The 18,611-nt window shown below is 56.0% G+C and overlaps 1 protein-coding gene across 1 annotated transcript in view; it reads left to right on the top strand.

Annotated features, from left to right (window-relative positions):
- LOC140721525 (NACHT, LRR and PYD domains-containing protein 3-like) overlaps positions 1–18,611 on the top strand; it is a 94,708-nt gene that overhangs the window by 71,192 nt on the left and 4,905 nt on the right. The window contains exon 8 of the mRNA XM_073036339.1: positions 17,899–17,985. Within this exon, the coding sequence (XP_072892440.1) occupies positions 17,899–17,985 (87 nt within the window). The remainder of the gene's footprint in view (positions 1–17,898; positions 17,986–18,611) is intronic.

The raw sequence follows: 18,611 nt of genomic DNA, 5'->3' as shown, positions 1-18,611 counted from the left end.
GGATCTCTCATCCCCATCCCCCTTCCTGCCTTGGGATCACTCTTCCCCATACAGCTTCCTCCTGTGGGATCTCTCTCCCCCATCGACTTCTTCCTGTCGGATCTCTCTTTGGCATGCCCCATTGTCCTGTGGAATTTCACTTCCCCAACCCCCTTCCTCCTGTGAGATTTCTCTTCCCAATCCCACATCCTCCTGAGGGAACTCTCTTCCACATCACTCCACCTCCTGGCCAATCTCTCAACCCCTTCCCGCTTCATCCTGTTTAATCTCTCTCTATATCCCCTTCCTCCTGTGGGATCTCTCTTACCCATCCCCCTTCCTCCTGTGGGATCTCTCTTCCCCATCCCCCTTCCTCCTGTGGGATCTGTCTTCCCCATGCCTCATCCTGCTTGTGGGATCTCTCTTCCACACTCCCATGCCGCCTGTGGAATCTCCCTTCCCCATCCCTCTTCCTGCTGTGAGATATCTCTACCCAACTCCCTTCCTCCTGTGGGCTCTCTGTTCCCTATACACCTTCCTCCTGTGGGATCTCTCTTTGGCATGCCCCATTGTCCTGTGGAATTTCACTTCCCCAACCCCCTTCCTCCTGTGAGATTTCTCTTCCCAATCCCACATCCTCCTGTGGGAACTCTCTTCCACATCCCTCCTCCTCCTGGTAAATCTCTCAACCCCTTCCCGCTTCATCCTGTTTAATCTCTCTCTATATCCCTTTCCTCCTGTGGGATCTCTCTTCCCCATCCCCCTTCCTCCTGTGGGATCTCTCTACCCCATCCCCCTTCCTCCTGTGGGATCTCTCTTCCCCATCCCCCTTCCTCCTGTGGTTTCCCTAATCCCCATCCCCCTTCATCCTGTGGGATCTCTCTTTCACACCCCCCTCCTCCTGCGGGACATCTCTTCCACATCCCTCCTCCTGGACGTTCTCTCAACCCCTTCCCCCTTCATCCTGTTTAATCCCTCTCTCTTCTCTCCCCTTCCTCCCATGGGACCTCCCTTCCCCATCCCCTTCATCCTGTGGTATCCCTTCCCATCCCCCTTCCTCCTGTGGGATCTCTCTTCCCTTCCCACATCCTCCTGTGGGATCTCTCTACCCCATCCCCCTTCCCCCTGCGAGTTCTCCCTACCCAATCCCCCTTCACCCTGCAAGTTCTCTCTTCCCCTTCCACATCCTCCTGTGGGATCTCTCTACCCTTCCCCCTTCCCCCTGCGAGTTCTCTCTACCCCATCCCCCTTCACCCTGCGAGTTCTCTCTTCCCCTTCCCACATCCTCCTGTGGGACATCCCTTCCCCATCTCCCTCCTGTGGGATCTCTCTCCCCCATCCCCCTTCCTCCTGTGGGATCTCTCTTCTCCATCCCCCTTCCTCCTGTGGGGTCTCTCTTCCCCATCACCCTTCCTCCTGTGGGATCTCTCTTCCCCATCCCCCTTCCTCCTGTGGGATCTCTCTTCCCCATCCCACTTCCTCCTGTGGGATCTCTCTTCCCCTTCCTCCGGTGGGATCTCTCTTCCCCATCCCCCTTCCTCCGGTGGGATCTCTCTTCCCCATCCCCCTTCCTCCGGTGGGATCGCTTTTTCCCAACCCCCTTCCTCCTGTGGGGTCTCTCTTCCCCATCCCCCTTCCTCCTGTGGGGTCTCTCTTCCCCATCCCCCTTCCTGCCGTGGGATCTCTCTTCCCCATACAGCTTCCTCCTGTGGGATCTCTCTCCCCCATCGACTTCTTCCTGTCGGATCTCTCTTTGGCATGCCCCATTGTCCTGTGGAATTTCACTTCCCCAACCCCCTTCCTCCTGTGAGATTTCTCTTCCCAATCCCACATCCTCCTGTGGGAACTCTCTTCCACATCCCTCCACCTCCTGGCCAATCTCTCAACCCCTTCCCGCTTCATCCTGTTTAATCTCTCTCTATATCCCCTTCCTCCTGTGGGATCTCTCTTCCCCATCCCCCTTCCTCCTGTGGGATCTCTCTACTCAACCCCCCTTCCTCCTGTGGGATCTCTCTTCCCCATCCCCCTTCCTCCTGTGGGATCTGTCTTCCCCATGCCTCATCCTGCTTGTGGGATCTCTCTTCCACACTCCCATGCCGCCTGTGGAATCTCCCTTCCCCATCCCTCTTCCTGCTGTGAGATATCTCTACCCAACTCCCTTCCTCCTGTGGGCTCTCTGTTCCCTATACACCTTCCTCCTGTGGGATCTCTCTTTGGCATGCCCCATTGTCCTGTGGAATTTCACTTCCGCAACCCCCTTCCTCCTGTGAGATTTCTCTTCCCAATCCCACATCTTCCTGTGGGAACTCTCTTCCACATCCCTCCTCCTCCTGGCAAATCTCTCAACCCCTTCCCGCTTCATCCTGTTTAATCTCTCTCTATATCCCCTTCCTCCTGTGGGATCTCTCTTCCCCATCCCCCTTCCTCCTGTGGGATCTCTCTTCCCCATCCCCCTTCCTCCGGTGGGATCGCTTTTCCCCAACCCCCTTCCTCCTGTGGGGTCTCTCTTCCCCATCCCCCTTCCTCCTGTGGGGTCTCTCTTCCCCATCCCCCTTCCTGCCGTGGGATCTCTCTTCCCCATCCCCCTTCCTCCTGTGGGATCTCTCTTCCCCATCCCCCTTCCTTCTGTGGGATCAATCTTCCCCATCCCCCTTCCTCCTGTGGGATCTCTCTTCCCCATGCCTCATCCTGCTTGGGGTATCTCTCTTCCACACTCCCATGCCGCCTGTGGGATCTCCCTTCCCCATCCCTCTTCCTGCTGTGAGATCTCTCTACCCATCTCCCTTCCTCCTGTGGGTTCTCTGTTCCCTATACAACTTCCTCCAGTGGGATCTCTCATCACCAGCTCCCTTCCTCCTGATGAATCTCTCTTCCCCATCCCCATTCCTACAGTGGAATCTCTCTTCTCCACCCCCCATGCTCCTGTGGGATCTCTCTTCCACATCCCCTTTCACCCTCTGAGGCCTCTGTTCCCATCCCACTTCCATGTGTTGGATCTGTCTTCCGCAACTCCCTTCCTCCTGTGGGATTTGAACTCCCCACCCCTTTCTTCCTGTGGGATCTCTCTTCAATATCCCATTTCATACAGTGGGATCTCTCTTCCCCATCCACCTGGCCCCCGTGGGGGCTCTGTTTCCATCCCTCCACTTCTTACGGGATCTTGCTTCGCCATTTCCCTTCCTCCTATACATCTCTCTTCCCCATTCCCCATCATCTTGTGGGATCCCTCTTCCCCATCCCCCTTCGTTCTGTGGGATCTCTCTTCCCAATCCCCTACATCGGATGGGATCTCTCTCCCCTGTCCCCCTTCCTCCCGTGGCATTTATTTTCCCCATCACTCTTCCTCCTATGGGATCTCTCCTACTCATCCCCCAACCTCCTGTATGATCTCGCTTCCCCACCCACTTCCTCCTGTCCGATCTCTCGTCCCCATGCCTGATCATCCTATGGGATCTGTATTCCCCATTCCCATTCATTCTGTGGGATCTATTGTCACCACCTCCCTTCCTTCCGAGGGATTGCTCTTCCCCATCCCACTTCCTCCTGTGGGTCATCATAATGCCCCCTCTTCCTGTGGGATCTGTCTTGTCCCTCCACATGTATCTCTCTTCCCCATCCCACATCCTCCTGTCAGATCTCTCTTCCCCATTCTCCTTCCAACTGTGGGATATCTCCTCCCCACCATCTTTCTTCCTAGGGATATACCTTCCCCAATCCCCTTACTTCTGTGGGATCTCTATTCCCCATCCCCTTCCACCTGTGCACACTCTGCTCCCCATCAACATCCTGCTGTGGGATCTCTCTTCCCCACGCCCCATCCACCTGTGGGATCTTCCTTCCTCATCCCCCTTCCTCCTGTGGGATCTCTTTTCCGCATCCCCCTTCATCCTCTGGGATCTCTTTTCCCCATCCCCCTTCCTCCTGTGGGATCTCTCTTCCCCGTCCTGCTTCCTCCTGTGGGATCTCTCTTCCCCAAACCCCTTCCTCCCGTGAGATCTCTTTTCCCCATCCCCCTTCCTCCTGTGGGAACTCTCTTCCCATCGCCTTCCTCCTGTGGGATCGCTTTTCCCCATCCCCCTTCCTCCTGTGGTATCTCTCTGCCCCATCCCCCTTCTCCCTGTGGGATCTCTTTTCCCCATTCCCTTACTCCTGTAGGGCCTTGTTTCGAATACCTGCCACTTCCTGTCGGATCTCTCTTTGGCATGCCCCATTGTCATGTGGAATTTCTCTTCCCCAACCTTCCTATTGTGAGATTTCTCTTCCCAATCCCACATCCTCCTGTGGGAACTGTCTCCCACATCCCTCCTCCTCCTGTGGGATCCCTCAACCCCATCCCCCTTCATCCTGGTTAATCCCTCTCTCTCCTTCCCCCTTCCTCCCATGGGATCTCTCTTCCCCATCCCCCTTCCTCCTGTGGGATCTCTCTTCACCTTCCCACATCCTCCTGTGGGACATCCCTTCCCCATCTCCCTCCTGTGGGATCTCTCTCCCCCATCCCCCTTCCTCCTGTGGGATCTCTCTTCTCCATCCCCCTTCCTCCTGTGGGGTCTCTCTTCCACATCCCCCTTCCTCCTGTGGGATCTCTCTTCCCCTTCCCCCTTCCTCCTGTGGGATCTCTCTTCCCCATCCCCCTTCCTCCAGTGGGATCGCTTTTCCCCATCCCCCTTCCTCCGGTGGGATCTCTCTTCCCCATCCCCCTTCCTCCTGTGGGATCTCTCTTCCCCATCCCCCTTCCTCCTGTGGGATCTCTCTTCCCCATCCCCCTTCCTCCTGTGCGATCTCTCTTCCCCATCCCCCTTCCTCCTCTGGGATCCCTCTTCCCCATCCACCTTCCTCCTGTGGGATCTCTCTTCCCCATCCCCCTTCCTCCGGTGGAATCTCTCTTCCCCATCCCCCTTCCTCCGGTGGGATCGCTTTTCCCCAACCCCCTTCCTCCTGTGGGGTCTCTCTTCCCCATCCCCCTTCCTCCTGTGGGGTCTCTCTTCCCCATCCCCCTTCCTGCCGTGGGATCTCTCTTCCCCATACAGCTTCCTCCTGTGGGATCTCTCTCCCCCATCGACTTCTTCCTGTCGGATCTCTCTTTGGCATGCCCCATTGTCCTGTGGAATTTCACTTCCCCAACCCCCTTCCTCCTGTGAGATTTCTCTTCCCAATCCCACATCCTCCTGTGGGAACTCTCTTCCACATCCCTCCACCTCCTGGCCAATCTCTCAACCCCTTCCCGCTTCATCCTGTTTAATCTCTCTCTATATCCCCTTCCTCCTGTGGGATCTCTCTTCCCCATCCCCCTTCCTCCTGTGGGATCTCTCTACTCAACCCCCCTTCCTCCTGTGGGATCTCTCTTCCCCATCCCCCTTCCTCCTGTGGGATCTGTCTTCCCCATGCCTCATCCTGCTTGTGGGATCTCTCTTCCACACTCCCATGCCGCCTGTGGAATCTCCCTTCCCCATCCCTCTTCCTGCTGTGAGATCTCTCTACCCAACTCCCTTCCTCCTGTGGGCTCTCTGTTCCCTATACACCTTCCTCCTGTGGGATCTCTCTTTGGCATGCCCCATTGTCCTGTGGAATTTCACTTCCGCAACCCCCTTCCTCCTGTGAGATTTCTCTTCCCAATCCCACATCTTCCTGTGGGAACTCTCTTCCACATCCCTCCTCCTCCTGGCAAATCTCTCAACCCCTTCCCGCTTCATCCTGTTTAATCTCTCTCTATATCCCCTTCCTCCTGTGGGATCTCTCTTCCCCATCCCCCTTCCTCCTGTGGGATCTCTCTTCCCCATCCCCCTTCCTCCGGTGGGATCGCTTTTCCCCAACCCCCTTCCTCCTGTGGGGTCTCTCTTCCCCATCCCCCTTCCTCCTGTGGGGTCTCTCTTCCCCATCCCCCTTCCTGCCGTGGGATCTCTCTTCCCCATCCCCCTTCCTCCTGTGGGATCTCTCTTCCCCATCCCCCTTCCTTCTGTGGGATCAATCTTCCCCATCCCCCTTCCTCCTGTGGGATCTCTCTTCCCCATGCCTCATCCTGCTTGGGGTATCTCTCTTCCACACTCCCATGCCGCCTGTGGGATCTCCCTTCCCCATCCCTCTTCCTGCTGTGAGATCTCTCTACCCATCTCCCTTCCTCCTGTGGGTTCTCTGTTCCCTATACAACTTCCTCCAGTGGGATCTCTCATCACCAGCTCCCTTCCTCCTGATGAATCTCTCTTCCCCATCCCCATTCCTACAGTGGAATCTCTCTTCTCCACCCCCCATGCTCCTGTGGGATCTCTCTTCCACATCCCCTTTCACCCTCTGAGGCCTCTGTTCCCATCCCACTTCCATCTGTTGGATCTGTCTTCCGCAACTCCCTTCCTCCTGTGGGATTTGAACTCCCCACCCCTTTCTTCCTGTGGGATCTCTCTTCAATATCCCATTTCATACAGTGGGATCTCTCTTCCCCATCCACCTGGCCCCCGTGGGGGCTCTGTTTCCATCCCTCCACTTCTTACGGGATCTTGCTTCGCCATTTCCCTTCCTCCTATACATCTCTCTTCCCCATTCCCCATCATCTTGTGGGATCCCTCTTCCCCATCCCCCTTCGTTCTGTGGGATCTCTCTTCCCAATCCCCTACATCGGATGGGATCTCTCTCCCCTGTCCCCCTTCCTCCCGTGGCATTTATTTTCCCCATCACTCTTCCTCCTATGGGATCTCTCCTACTCATCCCCCAACCTCCTGTATGATCTCGCTTCCCCACCCACTTCCTCCTGTCCGATCTCTCGTCCCCATGCCTGATCATCCTATGGGATCTGTATTCCCCATTCCCATTCATTCTGTGGGATCTATTGTCACCACCTCCCTTCCTTCCGAGGGATTGCTCTTCCCCATCCCACTTCCTCCTGTGGGTCATCATAATGCCCCCTCTTCCTGTGGGATCTGTCTTGTCCCTCCACATGTATCTCTCTTCCCCATCCCACATCCTCCTGTCAGATCTCTCTTCCCCATTCTCCTTCCAACTGTGGGATATCTCCTCCCCACCATCTTTCTTCCTAGGGATATACCTTCCCCAATCCCCTTACTTCTGTGGGATCTCTATTCCCCATCCCCTTCCACCTGTGCACACTCTGCTCCCCATCAACATCCTGCTGTGGGATCTCTCTTCCCCACGCCCCATCCACCTGTGGGATCTTCCTTCCTCATCCCCCTTCCTCCTGTGGGATCTCTTTTCCGCATCCCCCTTCATCCTCTGGGATCTCTTTTCCCCATCCCCCTTCCTCCTGTGGGATCTCTCTTCCCCGTCCTGCTTCCTCCTGTGGGATCTCTCTTCCCCAAACCCCTTCCTCCCGTGAGATCTCTTTTCCCCATCCCCCTTCCTCCTGTGGGAACTCTCTTCCCATCGCCTTCCTCCTGTGGGATCGCTTTTCCCCATCCCCCTTCCTCCTGTGGTATCTCTCTGCCCCATCCCCCTTCTCCCTGTGGGATCTCTTTTCCCCATTCCCTTACTCCTGTAGGGCCTTGTTTCGAATACCTGCCACTTCCTGTCGGATCTCTCTTTGGCATGCCCCATTGTCATGTGGAATTTCTCTTCCCCAACCTTCCTATTGTGAGATTTCTCTTCCCAATCCCACATCCTCCTGTGGGAACTGTCTCCCACATCCCTCCTCCTCCTGTGGGATCCCTCAACCCCATCCCCCTTCATCCTGGTTAATCCCTCTCTCTCCTTCCCCCTTCCTCCCATGGGATCTCTCTTCCCCATCCCCCTTCCTCCTGTGGGATCTCTCTTCACCTTTCCCCTTCCTCCTGTGGGATCTCTCTTCCCCATCCCCCTTCCTCCTGTGGTTTCCCTAATCCCCATCCCCCTTCATCCTGTGGGATCTCTCTTTCCCATCCCCCTTCCCCCTGCGAGTTCTCCCTACCCCATCCCCCTTCACACTGCAAGTTCTCTCTTCCCCTTCCACATCCTCCTGTGGGATCTCTCTACACCATCCCACTTCCCCCTGCGAGTTCTCTCTACCCCATCCCCCTTCACCCTGCGAGTTCTCTCTTCCCCTTCCCACATCCTCCTGTGGGACATCCCTTCCCCATCTCCCTCCTGTGGGATCTCTCTCCCCCATCCCCCTTCCTCCTGTGGGATCTCTCTTCTCCATCCCCCTTCCTCCTGTGGGGTCTCTCTTCCACATCCCCCTTCCTCCTGTGGGATCTCTCTTCCCCTTCCCCCTTCCTCCTGTGGGATCTCTCTTCCCCATCCCCCTTCCTCCAGTGGGATCGCTTTTCCCCATCCCCCTTCCTCCGGTGGGATCTCTCTTCCCCATCCCCCTTCCTCCTGTGGGATCTCTCTTCCCCATCCCCCTTCCTCCTGTGGGATCTCTCTTCCCCATCCCCCTTCCTCCTGTGCGATCTCTCTTCCCCATCCCCCTTCCTCCTCTGGGATCCCTCTTCCCCATCCACCTTCCTCCTGTGGGATCTCTCTTCCCCATCCCCCTTCCTCCGGTGGAATCTCTCTTCCCCATCCCCCTTCCTCCGGTGGGATCGCTTTTCCCCAACCCCCTTCCTCCTGTGGGGTCTCTCTTCCCCATCCCCCTTCCTCCTCTGGGATCTCTCATCCCCATCCCCCTTCCTGCCTTGGGATCACTCTTCCCCATACAGCTTCCTCCTGTGGGATCTCTCTCCCCCATCGACTTCTTCCTGTCGGATCTCTCTTTGGCATGCCCCATTGTCCTGTGGAATTTCACTTCCCCAACCCCCTTCCTCCTGTGAGATTTCTCTTCCCAATCCCACATCCTCCTGTGGGAACTCTCTTCCACATCCCTCCACCTCCTGGCCAATCTCTCAACCCCTTCCCACTTCATCCTGTTTAATCTCTCTCTATATCCCCTTCCTCCTGTGGGATCTCTCTTCCACATCCCCCTTCCTCCTGTGGGATCTCTCTACCCCATCCCCCTTCCTCCTGTGGGATCTCTCTTCCCCATCCCCCTTCCTCCTGTGGGATCTGTCTTCCCCATGCCTCACCCTGCTTGTGGGATCTCTCTTCCACACTCCCATGCCGCCTGTGGAATCTCCCTTCCCCATCCCTCTTCCTGCTGTGAGATATCTCTACCCAACTCCCTTCCTCCTGTGGGCTCTCTGTTCCCTATACACCTTCCTCCTGTGGGATCTCTCTTTGGCATGCCCCATTGTCCTGTGGAATTTCACTTCCCCAACCCCCTTCCTCCTGTGAGATTTCTCTTCCCAATCCCACATCCTCCTGTGGGAACTCTCTTCCACATCCCTCCTCCTCCTGGTAAATCTCTCAACCCCTTCCCGCTTCATCCTGTTTAATCTCTCTCTATATCCCTTTCCTCCTGTGGGATCTCTCTTCCCCATCCCCCTTCCTCCTGTGGGATCTCTCTACCCCATCCCCCTTCCTCCTGTGGGATCTCTCTTCCCCATCCCCCTTCCTCCTGTGGTTTCCCTAATCCCCATCCCCCTTCATCCTGTGGGATCTCTCTTTCACACCCCCCTCCTCCTGCGGGACATCTCTTCCACATCCCTCCTCCTGGCCGTTCTCTCAACCCCTTCCCCCTTCATCCTGTTTAATCCCTCTCTCTTCTCTCCCCTTCCTCCCATGGGACCTCCCTTCCCCATCCCCTTCATCCTGTGGTATCCCTTCCCATCCCCCTTCCTCCTGTGGGATCTCTCTTCCCTTCCCACATCCTCCTGTGGGATCTCTCTACCCCATCCCCCTTCCCCCTGCGAGTTCTCCCTACCCCATCCCCCTTCACCCTGCAAGTTCTCTCTTCCCCTTCCACATCCTCCTGTGGGATCTCTCTACCCTTCCCCCTTCCCCCTGCGAGTTCTCTCTACCCCATCCCCCTTCACCCTGCGAGTTCTCTCTTCCCCTTCCCACATCCTCCTGTGGGACATCCCTTCCCCATCTCCCTCCTGTGGGATCTCTCTCCCCCATCCCCCTTCCTCCTGTGGGATCTCTCTTCTCCATCCCCCTTCCTCCTGTGGGGTCTCTCTTCCCCATCACCCTTCCTCCTGTGGGATCTCTCTTCCCCATCCCCCTTCCTCCTGTGGGATCTCTCTTCCCCATCCCACTTCCTCCTGTGGGATCTCTCTTCCCCTTCCTCCGGTGGGATCTCTCTTCCCCATCCCCCTTCCTCCGGTGGGATCTCTCTTCCCCATCCCCCTTCCTCCGGTGGGATCGCTTTTTCCCAACCCCCTTCCTCCTGTGGGGTCTCTCTTCCCCATCCCCCTTCCTCCTGTGGGGTCTCTCTTCCCCATCCCCCTTCCTGCCGTGGGATCTCTCTTCCCCATACAGCTTCCTCCTGTGGGATCTCTCTCCCCCATCGACTTCTTCCTGTCGGATCTCTCTTTGGCATGCCCCATTGTCCTGTGGAATTTCACTTCCCCAACCCCCTTCCTCCTGTGAGATTTCTCTTCCCAATCCCACATCCTCCTGTGGGAACTCTCTTCCACATCCCTCCACCTCCTGGCCAATCTCTCAACCCCTTCCCGCTTCATCCTGTTTAATCTCTCTCTATATCCCCTTCCTCCTGTGGGATCTCTCTTCCCCATCCCCCTTCCTCCTGTGGGATCTCTCTACTCAACCCCCCTTCCTCCTGTGGGATCTCTCTTCCCCATCCCCCTTCCTCCTGTGGGATCTGTCTTCCCCATGCCTCATCCTGCTTGTGGGATCTCTCTTCCACACTCCCATGCCGCCTGTGGAATCTCCCTTCCCCATCCCTCTTCCTGCTGTGAGATATCTCTACCCAACTCCCTTCCTCCTGTGGGCTCTCTGTTCCCTATACACCTTCCTCCTGTGGGATCTCTCTTTGGCATGCCCCATTGTCCTGTGGAATTTCACTTCCGCAACCCCCTTCCTCCTGTGAGATTTCTCTTCCCAATCCCACATCTTCCTGTGGGAACTCTCTTCCACATCCCTCCTCCTCCTGGCAAATCTCTCAACCCCTTCCCGCTTCATCCTGTTTAATCTCTCTCTATATCCCCTTCCTCCTGTGGGATCTCTCTTCCCCATCCCCCTTCCTCCTGTGGGATCTCTCTTCCCCATCCCCCTTCCTCCGGTGGGATCGCTTTTCCCCAACCCCCTTCCTCCTGTGGGGTCTCTCTTCCCCATCCCCCTTCCTCCTGTGAGGTCTCTCTTCCCCATCCCCCTTCCTGCCGTGGGATCTCTCTTCCCCATCCCCCTTCCTCCTGTGGGATCTCTCTTCCCCATCCCCCTTCCTTCTGTGGGATCAATCTTCCCCATCCCCCTTCCTCCTGTGGGATCTCTCTTCCCCATGCCTCATCCTGCTTGGGGTATCTCTCTTCCACACTCCCATGCCGCCTGTGGGATCTCCCTTCCCCATCCCTCTTCCTGCTGTGAGATCTCTCTACCCATCTCCCTTCCTCCTGTGGGTTCTCTGTTCCCTATACAACTTCCTCCAGTGGGATCTCTCATCACCAGCTCCCTTCCTCCTGATGAATCTCTCTTCCCCATCCCCATTCCTACAGTGGAATCTCTCTTCTCCACCCCCCATGCTCCTGTGGGATCTCTCTTCCACATCCCCTTTCACCCTCTGAGGCCTCTGTTCCCATCCCACTTCCATCTGTTGGATCTGTCTTCCGCAACTCCCTTCCTCCTGTGGGATTTGAACTCCCCACCCCTTTCTTCCTGTGGGATCTCTCTTCAATATCCCATTTCATACAGTGGGATCTCTCTTCCCCATCCACCTGGCCCCCGTGGGGGCTCTGTTTCCATCCCTCCACTTCTTACGGGATCTTGCTTCGCCATTTCCCTTCCTCCTATACATCTCTCTTCCCCATTCCCCATCCTCTTGTGGGATCTCTCTTCCCCATCCCCCTTCGTTCTGTGGGATCTCTCTTCCCAATCCCCTACATCGGATGGGATCTCTCTTCCCCGTCCCCCTTCCTCCCGTGGCTTTTATTTTCCCCATCACTCTTCCTCCTATGGGATCTCTCCTACTCATCCCCCAACCTCCTGTATGATCTCACTTCCCCAGCCACTTCCTCCTGTCCCATCTCTCGTCCCCATGTCTGATCATCCTATGGGATCTGTATTCCCCATTCCCATTCCCTCTGTGGGATCTATTGTCACCACCTCCCTTCCTTCCGAGGGATTGCTCTTCCCCATCCCACTTCCTCCTGTGGGTCATCATAATGCCCCCTCTTCCTGTGGGATCTGTCTTGTCCCTCCACATGTATCTCTCTTCCCCATCCCACATCCTCCTGTCAGATCTCTCTTCCCCATTCTCCTTCCAACTGTGGGATATCTCCTCCCCACCATCTTTCTTCCTAGGGATATACCTTCCCCAATCCCCTTACTTCTGTGGGATCTCTATTCCCCATCCCCTTCCACCTGTGCACTCTCTGCTCCCCATCAACATCCTGCTGTGGGATCTCTCTTCCCCACGCCCCATCCACCTGTGGGATCTTCCTTCCTCATCCCCCTTCCTCCTGTGGGATCTCTTTTCCGCATCCCCCTTCATCCTCTGGGATCTCTTTTCCCCATCCCCCTTCCTCCTGTGGGATCTCTCTTCCCCGTCCTGCTTCCTCCTGTGGGATCTCTCTTCCCCAACCCCCTTCCTCCTGAGGGATGTCTCTTCCCCATCCCCCATCCACCTGTGGGATCTTCCTTCCTCATCCCCCTTCCTCCTGTGAGATCTCTTTTCCCCATCCCCCTTCCTCCTCTGGGAACTCTCTTCCCCATCGCCTTCCTCCTGTGGGATCGCTTTTCCCCATCCCCCTTCCTCCTGTGGGATCTCTCTGCCCCATCCCCCTTCCTCCTTTGGGATCTCTTTTCCCCATTCCCTTACTCCTGTAGGGCCTTGTTTCGAATACCTGCCACTTCCTGTCGGATCTCTCTTTGGCATGCCCCATTGTCATGTGGAATTTCTCTTCCCCAACCTCCTTCCTATTGTGAGATTTCTCTTCCCAATCCCACATCCTCCTGTGGGAACTGTCTTCCACATCCCTCCTCCTCCTGTGGGATCTCTCAACCCCATCCCCCTTCATCCTGGTTAATCCCTCTCTCTCCTTCCCCCTTCCTCCCATGGGATATCTCTTTCCCATCCCCCTTCCCCCTGCGAGTTCTCCCTACCCCATCCCCCTTCACCCTGCAAGTTCTCTCTTCCCCTTCCACATCCTCCTGTGGGATCTCTCAACCCCATCCCCCTTCCCCCTGCGAGTTCTCTCTACCCCATCCCCCTTCACCCTGCGAGTTCTCTCTTCCCCTTCCCACATCCTCCTGTGGGACATCCCTTCCCCATCTCCCTCCTGTGGGATCTCTCTCCCCCATCCCCCTTCCTCCTGTGGGATCTCTCTTCTCCATCCCCCTTCCTCCTGTGGGATCTCTCTTCCCCTTCCCCCTTCCTCCTGTGGGATCTCTCTTCCCCATCCCCCTTCCTCCAGTGGGATCGCTTTTCCCCATCCCCCTTCCTCCGGTGGGATCTCTCTTCTGAATCCCCCTTCCTCCGGTGGGATCTCTCTTCCCCATCCCCCTTCCTCCTGTGGGATCTCTCTTCCCCATCCCCCATCCTCCTGTGGGATCTCTCTACCCCATCCCCCTTCCTCCTGTGGGATCTCTCTTCCCCATCCCCCTTCCTCCTGTGGGATCTCTCTTCCCCATCCCCCTTCCTCCGGTGGGATCTCTCTTCCCCATCCCCCTTCTTCCGGTGGGATCTCTCTTCCCCATCCCCCTTCCTCCGGTGGGATCGCTTTTCCCCAACCCACTTCCTCCTGTGGGGTCTCTCTTCCCCATCCCCCTTCCTCCTGTGGGATCTCTCTTCCCCTTTCCCCTTCCTCCTGTGGGATCTCTCTTCCCCATCCCCCTTCCTCCTGTGGTTTCCCAAATCCCCATCCCCCTTCATCCTGTGGGATCTCTCTTTCACACCCCCCTCCTCCTGCGGGACATCTCTTCCACATCCATCCTCCTGGCCGTTCTCTCAACCCCTTCCCCCTTCATCCTGTTTAATCCCTCTCTCTTCTCTCCCCTTCCTCCCATGGGACCTCCCTTCCCCATCCCCTTCTTCCTGTGGTATCCCTTCACATCCCCCTTCCTCCTGTGGGATCTCTCTTCCCTTCCCACATCCTCCTGTGGGATCTCTCTACCCCATCCCCCTTCCCCCTGCGAATTCTCTCTACCCCATCCCCCTTCACCCTGCGAGTTCTCTCTTCCCCTTCCCACATCCTCCTGTGGGACATCCCTTCCCCATCGCCCTCCTGTGGGATCTCTCTCCCCCATCCCCCTTCCTCCTGTGGGATCTCTCTTCTCCATCTCCCTTCCTCCTGTGGGGTCTCTCTTCCCCATCCCCCTTCCTCCTGTGGGATCTGTCTTCCCCATGCCTCATCCTGCTTGTGGGATCTCTCTTCCACACTACCATGCCGCTTGTGGAATCTCCCTTCCCCATCCCTCTTCCTGCTGTGAGATATCTCTACCCAACTCCCTTCCTCCTGTGGGCTCTCTGTTCCCTTTACACCTTCCTCCTGTGGGATCTCTCTTTGGCATGCCCCATTGTCCTGTGGAATTTCACTTCCCCAACCCCCTTCCTCCTGTGAGATTTCTCTTCCCAATCCCAAATCCTCCTGTGGGAACTCTCTTCCACATCCCTCCTCCTCCTGGCAAATCTCTCAACCCCTTCCCGCTTCATCCTGTTTAAGCTCTCTCTATATCCCCTTCCTCCTGTGGGATCTCTCTTCCCCATCCCCCTTCCTCCTGTGGGATCTCTCTGCCCCATCCCCCTTCCTCCTGTGGGATCACTCTTCCCCATCCCCCTTCCTCCTGTGGGATCTCTCTTCCCCATCCCCCTTCCTCCTGTGGGATCTCTCTTCCCCATGCCTCATCCTGCTTGTGGGATCTCTCTTCCACACTCCCATGCCGCCTGTGACATCTCCCTTCCCCATCCCTCTTCCTGCTGTGAGATCTCTCTACCCATCTCCCTTCCTGCTGTGGGCTCTCTGTTCCCTATACACCTTACTCCTGTGGGATTTCTCATCACCAGCTCCCTTCCTCCTGATGAATCTCTCTTCCCCATCCCCATTCCTACAGTGGAATCTCTCTTCTCCACCCCCCATGCTCCTGTGGGATCTCTCTTCCGCATCCCCTTTCACCCTCTGGGGCCTCTGTTCCCATCCCACTTCCATCTGTTGGATCTGTCTTCCCCAACTCCCTTCCTCCTGTGGGATTTAAACTCCCCACCCCTTTCTTCCTGTGGGATCTCTCTTCAATATCCCATTTCCTACAGTGGGATCTCTCTTCCCCATCCACCTGACCCCCGTGGGGGCTCTGTTTCCATCCCTCCACTTCTTACGGGATCTTGCTTCGCCATTTCCCTTCCTCCTATACATCCTTCTTCCCCATTCCCCATCCTCTTGTGGGATCTCTCTTCCCCATCCCACTTCGTTCTGTGGGATCTCTCTTCCCAATCCCCTACATCGGATGGGATCTCTCTTCCCCGTCCCCCTTCCTCCCGTGGCATTTATTTTCCCCATCACTCTTCCTCCTATGGGATCTCTCCTACTCATCCCCCAACCTCCTGTATGATCTCGCTTCACCACCCACTTCCTCCAGTCCCATCTCTCGTCCCCATGTCTGATCATCCTATGGGATCTGTATTCCCCATTCCCATTCCTTCTGTGGGATCTATTGTCACCACCTCCCTTCCTTCCGAGGGATTGCTCTTCCCCATCCCACTTCCTCCTGTGGGTCATCAAAATGCCCCCTCTTCCTGTGGGATCTGTCTTGTCCCTCCACATGTATCTCTCTTCCCCATCCCACATCCTCCTGTCAGATCTCTCTTCCCCATTCTCCTTCCAACTGTGGGATATCTCCTCCCCACCATCTTTCTTCCTAGGGATTAACCTTCCCCAATCCCCTTACTTCTGTGGGATCTCTATTCCCCATCCCCTTCCACCTGTGCACTCTCTGCTCCCCATCAACATCCTGCTGTGGGATCTCTCTTCCCCACGCCCCATCCACCTGTGGGATCTTCCTTCCTCATCCCCCTTCCTCCTGTGAGATCTCTTTTCCCCATCCCCCTTCCTCCTCTGGGAACTCTCTTCCCCATCGCCTTCCTCCTGTGGGTTTTCTCTTCCCCATCCCCCTTCCTCTTGTGGGATCTCTCTCCCCCATCCCCCTTCCTCCTGTGGGATCTCTTTTCCCCATTCCCTTACTCCTGTAGGGCCTTGTTTCGAATACCTGCCACTTCCTGTCGGATCTCTCTTTGGCATGCCCCATTGTCATGTGGTATTTCTCTTCCCCAACCTCCTTCCTATTGTGAGATTTCTCTTCCCAATCCCACATCCTCCTGTGGGAACTGTCTTCCACATCCCTCCTCCTCCTGTGGGATCTCTCAACCCCATCCCCCTTCATCCTGGTTAATCCCTCTCTCTCCTTCCCCCTTCCTCCCATGGGATCTCTCTTCCCCTTTCCCCTTCCTCCTGTGGGATCTCTCTTCCCCATCCCCCTTCCTCCTGTGGTTTCCCTAATCCCCATTCCCCTTCATCCTGTGGGATCACTCTTTCACACTCCCCTCCTCCTGCGGGACATCTCTTCCACATCCCTCCTCCTGGCCGTTCTCTCAACCCCTTCCCCCTTCATCCTGTTTAATCCCTCTCTCTTCTCTCCCCTTCCTCCCATGGGACCTCCCTTCCCCATCCCCTTCTTCCTGTGGTATCCCTTCCCATCCCCCTTCCTCCTGCAAGTTCTCTCTTCCCCTTCCACATCCTCCTGTGGGATCTCTCTACCCCATCCCCCTTCCCCCTGCGAGTTCTCTCTACCCCATCCCCCTTCACCCTGCGAGTTCTCTCTTCCCCTTCCCACATCCTCCTGTGGGACATCCCTTCCCCATCTCCCTCCTGTGGGATCTCTCTCCCCCATCCCCCTTCCTCCTGTGGGATCTCTCTTCTCCATCCCCCTTCCTCCTGTGCGGTCTCTCTTCCCCATCCCCTTTCCTCCTGTGGGATCTCTCTTCCCCTTCCCCCTTCCTCCTGTGGGATCTCTCTTCCCCATCCCCCTTCCTCCTGTGGGATCGATTTTCCCCATCCCCCTTCCTCCGGTGGGATCTCTCTTCCCCATCCCCCTTCCTCCTGTGGGATCTCTCTTCCCCATCCCCCTTCCTCCGGTGGGATCTCTCTTCCCCATCCCCCTTCCTCCGGTGGGATCGCTTTTCCCCAACCCCCTTCCTCCTGTGGGGTCTCTCTTCCCCATCCCCCTTCCTCCTGTGGGATCTCTCTTCCCCATCCCCCTTCCTCCGGTGGGATCGCTTTTCCTCATCCCCCTTCCTCCGGTGGGATCTCTCTTCCCCATCCCCCTTCTTCCGGTGGGATCGCTTTTCCCCATCCCCCTTCTTCCAGTGGGATCTCTCTTCCACATCCCCCTTCCTCTGGTGGGATCTCTCTTCCCCATCCCCCTTCCTCTGGTGGGATCTCTCTTCCCCACTCCTCTTCCTCCTGTGTTTCCTCTGTTCCGTGTCCCCACTTCCTGAGGTATCTCTCCTACTCATCCGCCATCCTCCTGTATGATCTCTCTTCCACGTCCCCCCCCTTCCTATCAGATCTCTCTTGCCCATGCTCCTTCCTCCTGTGGGATTTATCTTCCCCACTCCCTTTCTTCCTGTGGGATCTCTATTCACCATCCCTTTAGCTCGGTTGGGTCTATTTCACTGTGTCCCATTGACATTTCTGCATTTCTGTCAGGAACATTTTGTTTAGCCATCTGGAAATGAGAGAGAATATGTGGAGTTTACAGGGTCACACCGACAGACTAAATTACCGACATTTGGTGAATATGCTGGAGCTGGTCAGTGAGGGACATTGATAGTGATGGGAACTGCGATCAGTGATTTACTGAAGAGTTTAATGTTTCCTGAAATATCCAAGTGAGAGAAATTCCCCCAAACCCACAGTTTGAATCACTTTGTTCATCAATCTGTCTGTTTGTGTTTAGACTTGGGGAGAATGACCTGGGAGATTCAGGAGTGAAACTGGTGTCTGTGGCTCTGAGGAACCCGGAGTGTAAAATACAGAAACTGGGGTAAGTACCAGACTGAGGGAGATTGTGTTTACAGTCACTGGGTGTCTGACACTGAACATTAATGTGATCAGTAGAAACAAAGAAACATAGAAAACATACAGGACAATACAGGCCCTTCAGCCTACAAAGTTGTGCTGAACATGTTTCTACCTTAGAATTACCTCGGTTTTACCCATATCCCTCCATGTTTCTAAGCTCCATGTAGCCTTCCTGGAGTTTAAAGATCCGATCGTTTCCGCCTCCACCACCGCCGCCAGCAGCCCATTCCACGCACTCACCACTCTCTGTGTAAAAAAACTTACCCCTGACCTCTCCTCTGTACCTACTTCCAAGCACCTTAAAACTATGCCCTCTCATGTTAGCCAGTTCAGCCCTGGGGAAAAGCCTCTGACAATCTGCATGATCAATGCCTCTCATTATCATGTACATCTCTACCAAATCACCTCTCATCCTCCGTCACTCCAAGAGAAAAGGCCGAGTTCACCCAACCTATTCTCATAAGGCATGCACCACAATCCAGGCAACATCCTTGTAAATCTCCTCTGCACCCTTTCTATGGTTTCCACGTCCTTCCTATAGTGAGGCGACCAGAATTGTGCACAGTATTCCAAGTAGGGTCTAACCAG

This window comes from Hemitrygon akajei, unplaced genomic scaffold (genome assembly GCF_048418815.1).
Source record: "Hemitrygon akajei unplaced genomic scaffold, sHemAka1.3 Scf000057, whole genome shotgun sequence".
In the NCBI taxonomy this organism is placed as follows: Eukaryota; Metazoa; Chordata; class Chondrichthyes; order Myliobatiformes; family Dasyatidae; genus Hemitrygon; species Hemitrygon akajei.
This window is presented reverse-complemented; position numbering and strand designations above follow the sequence as displayed.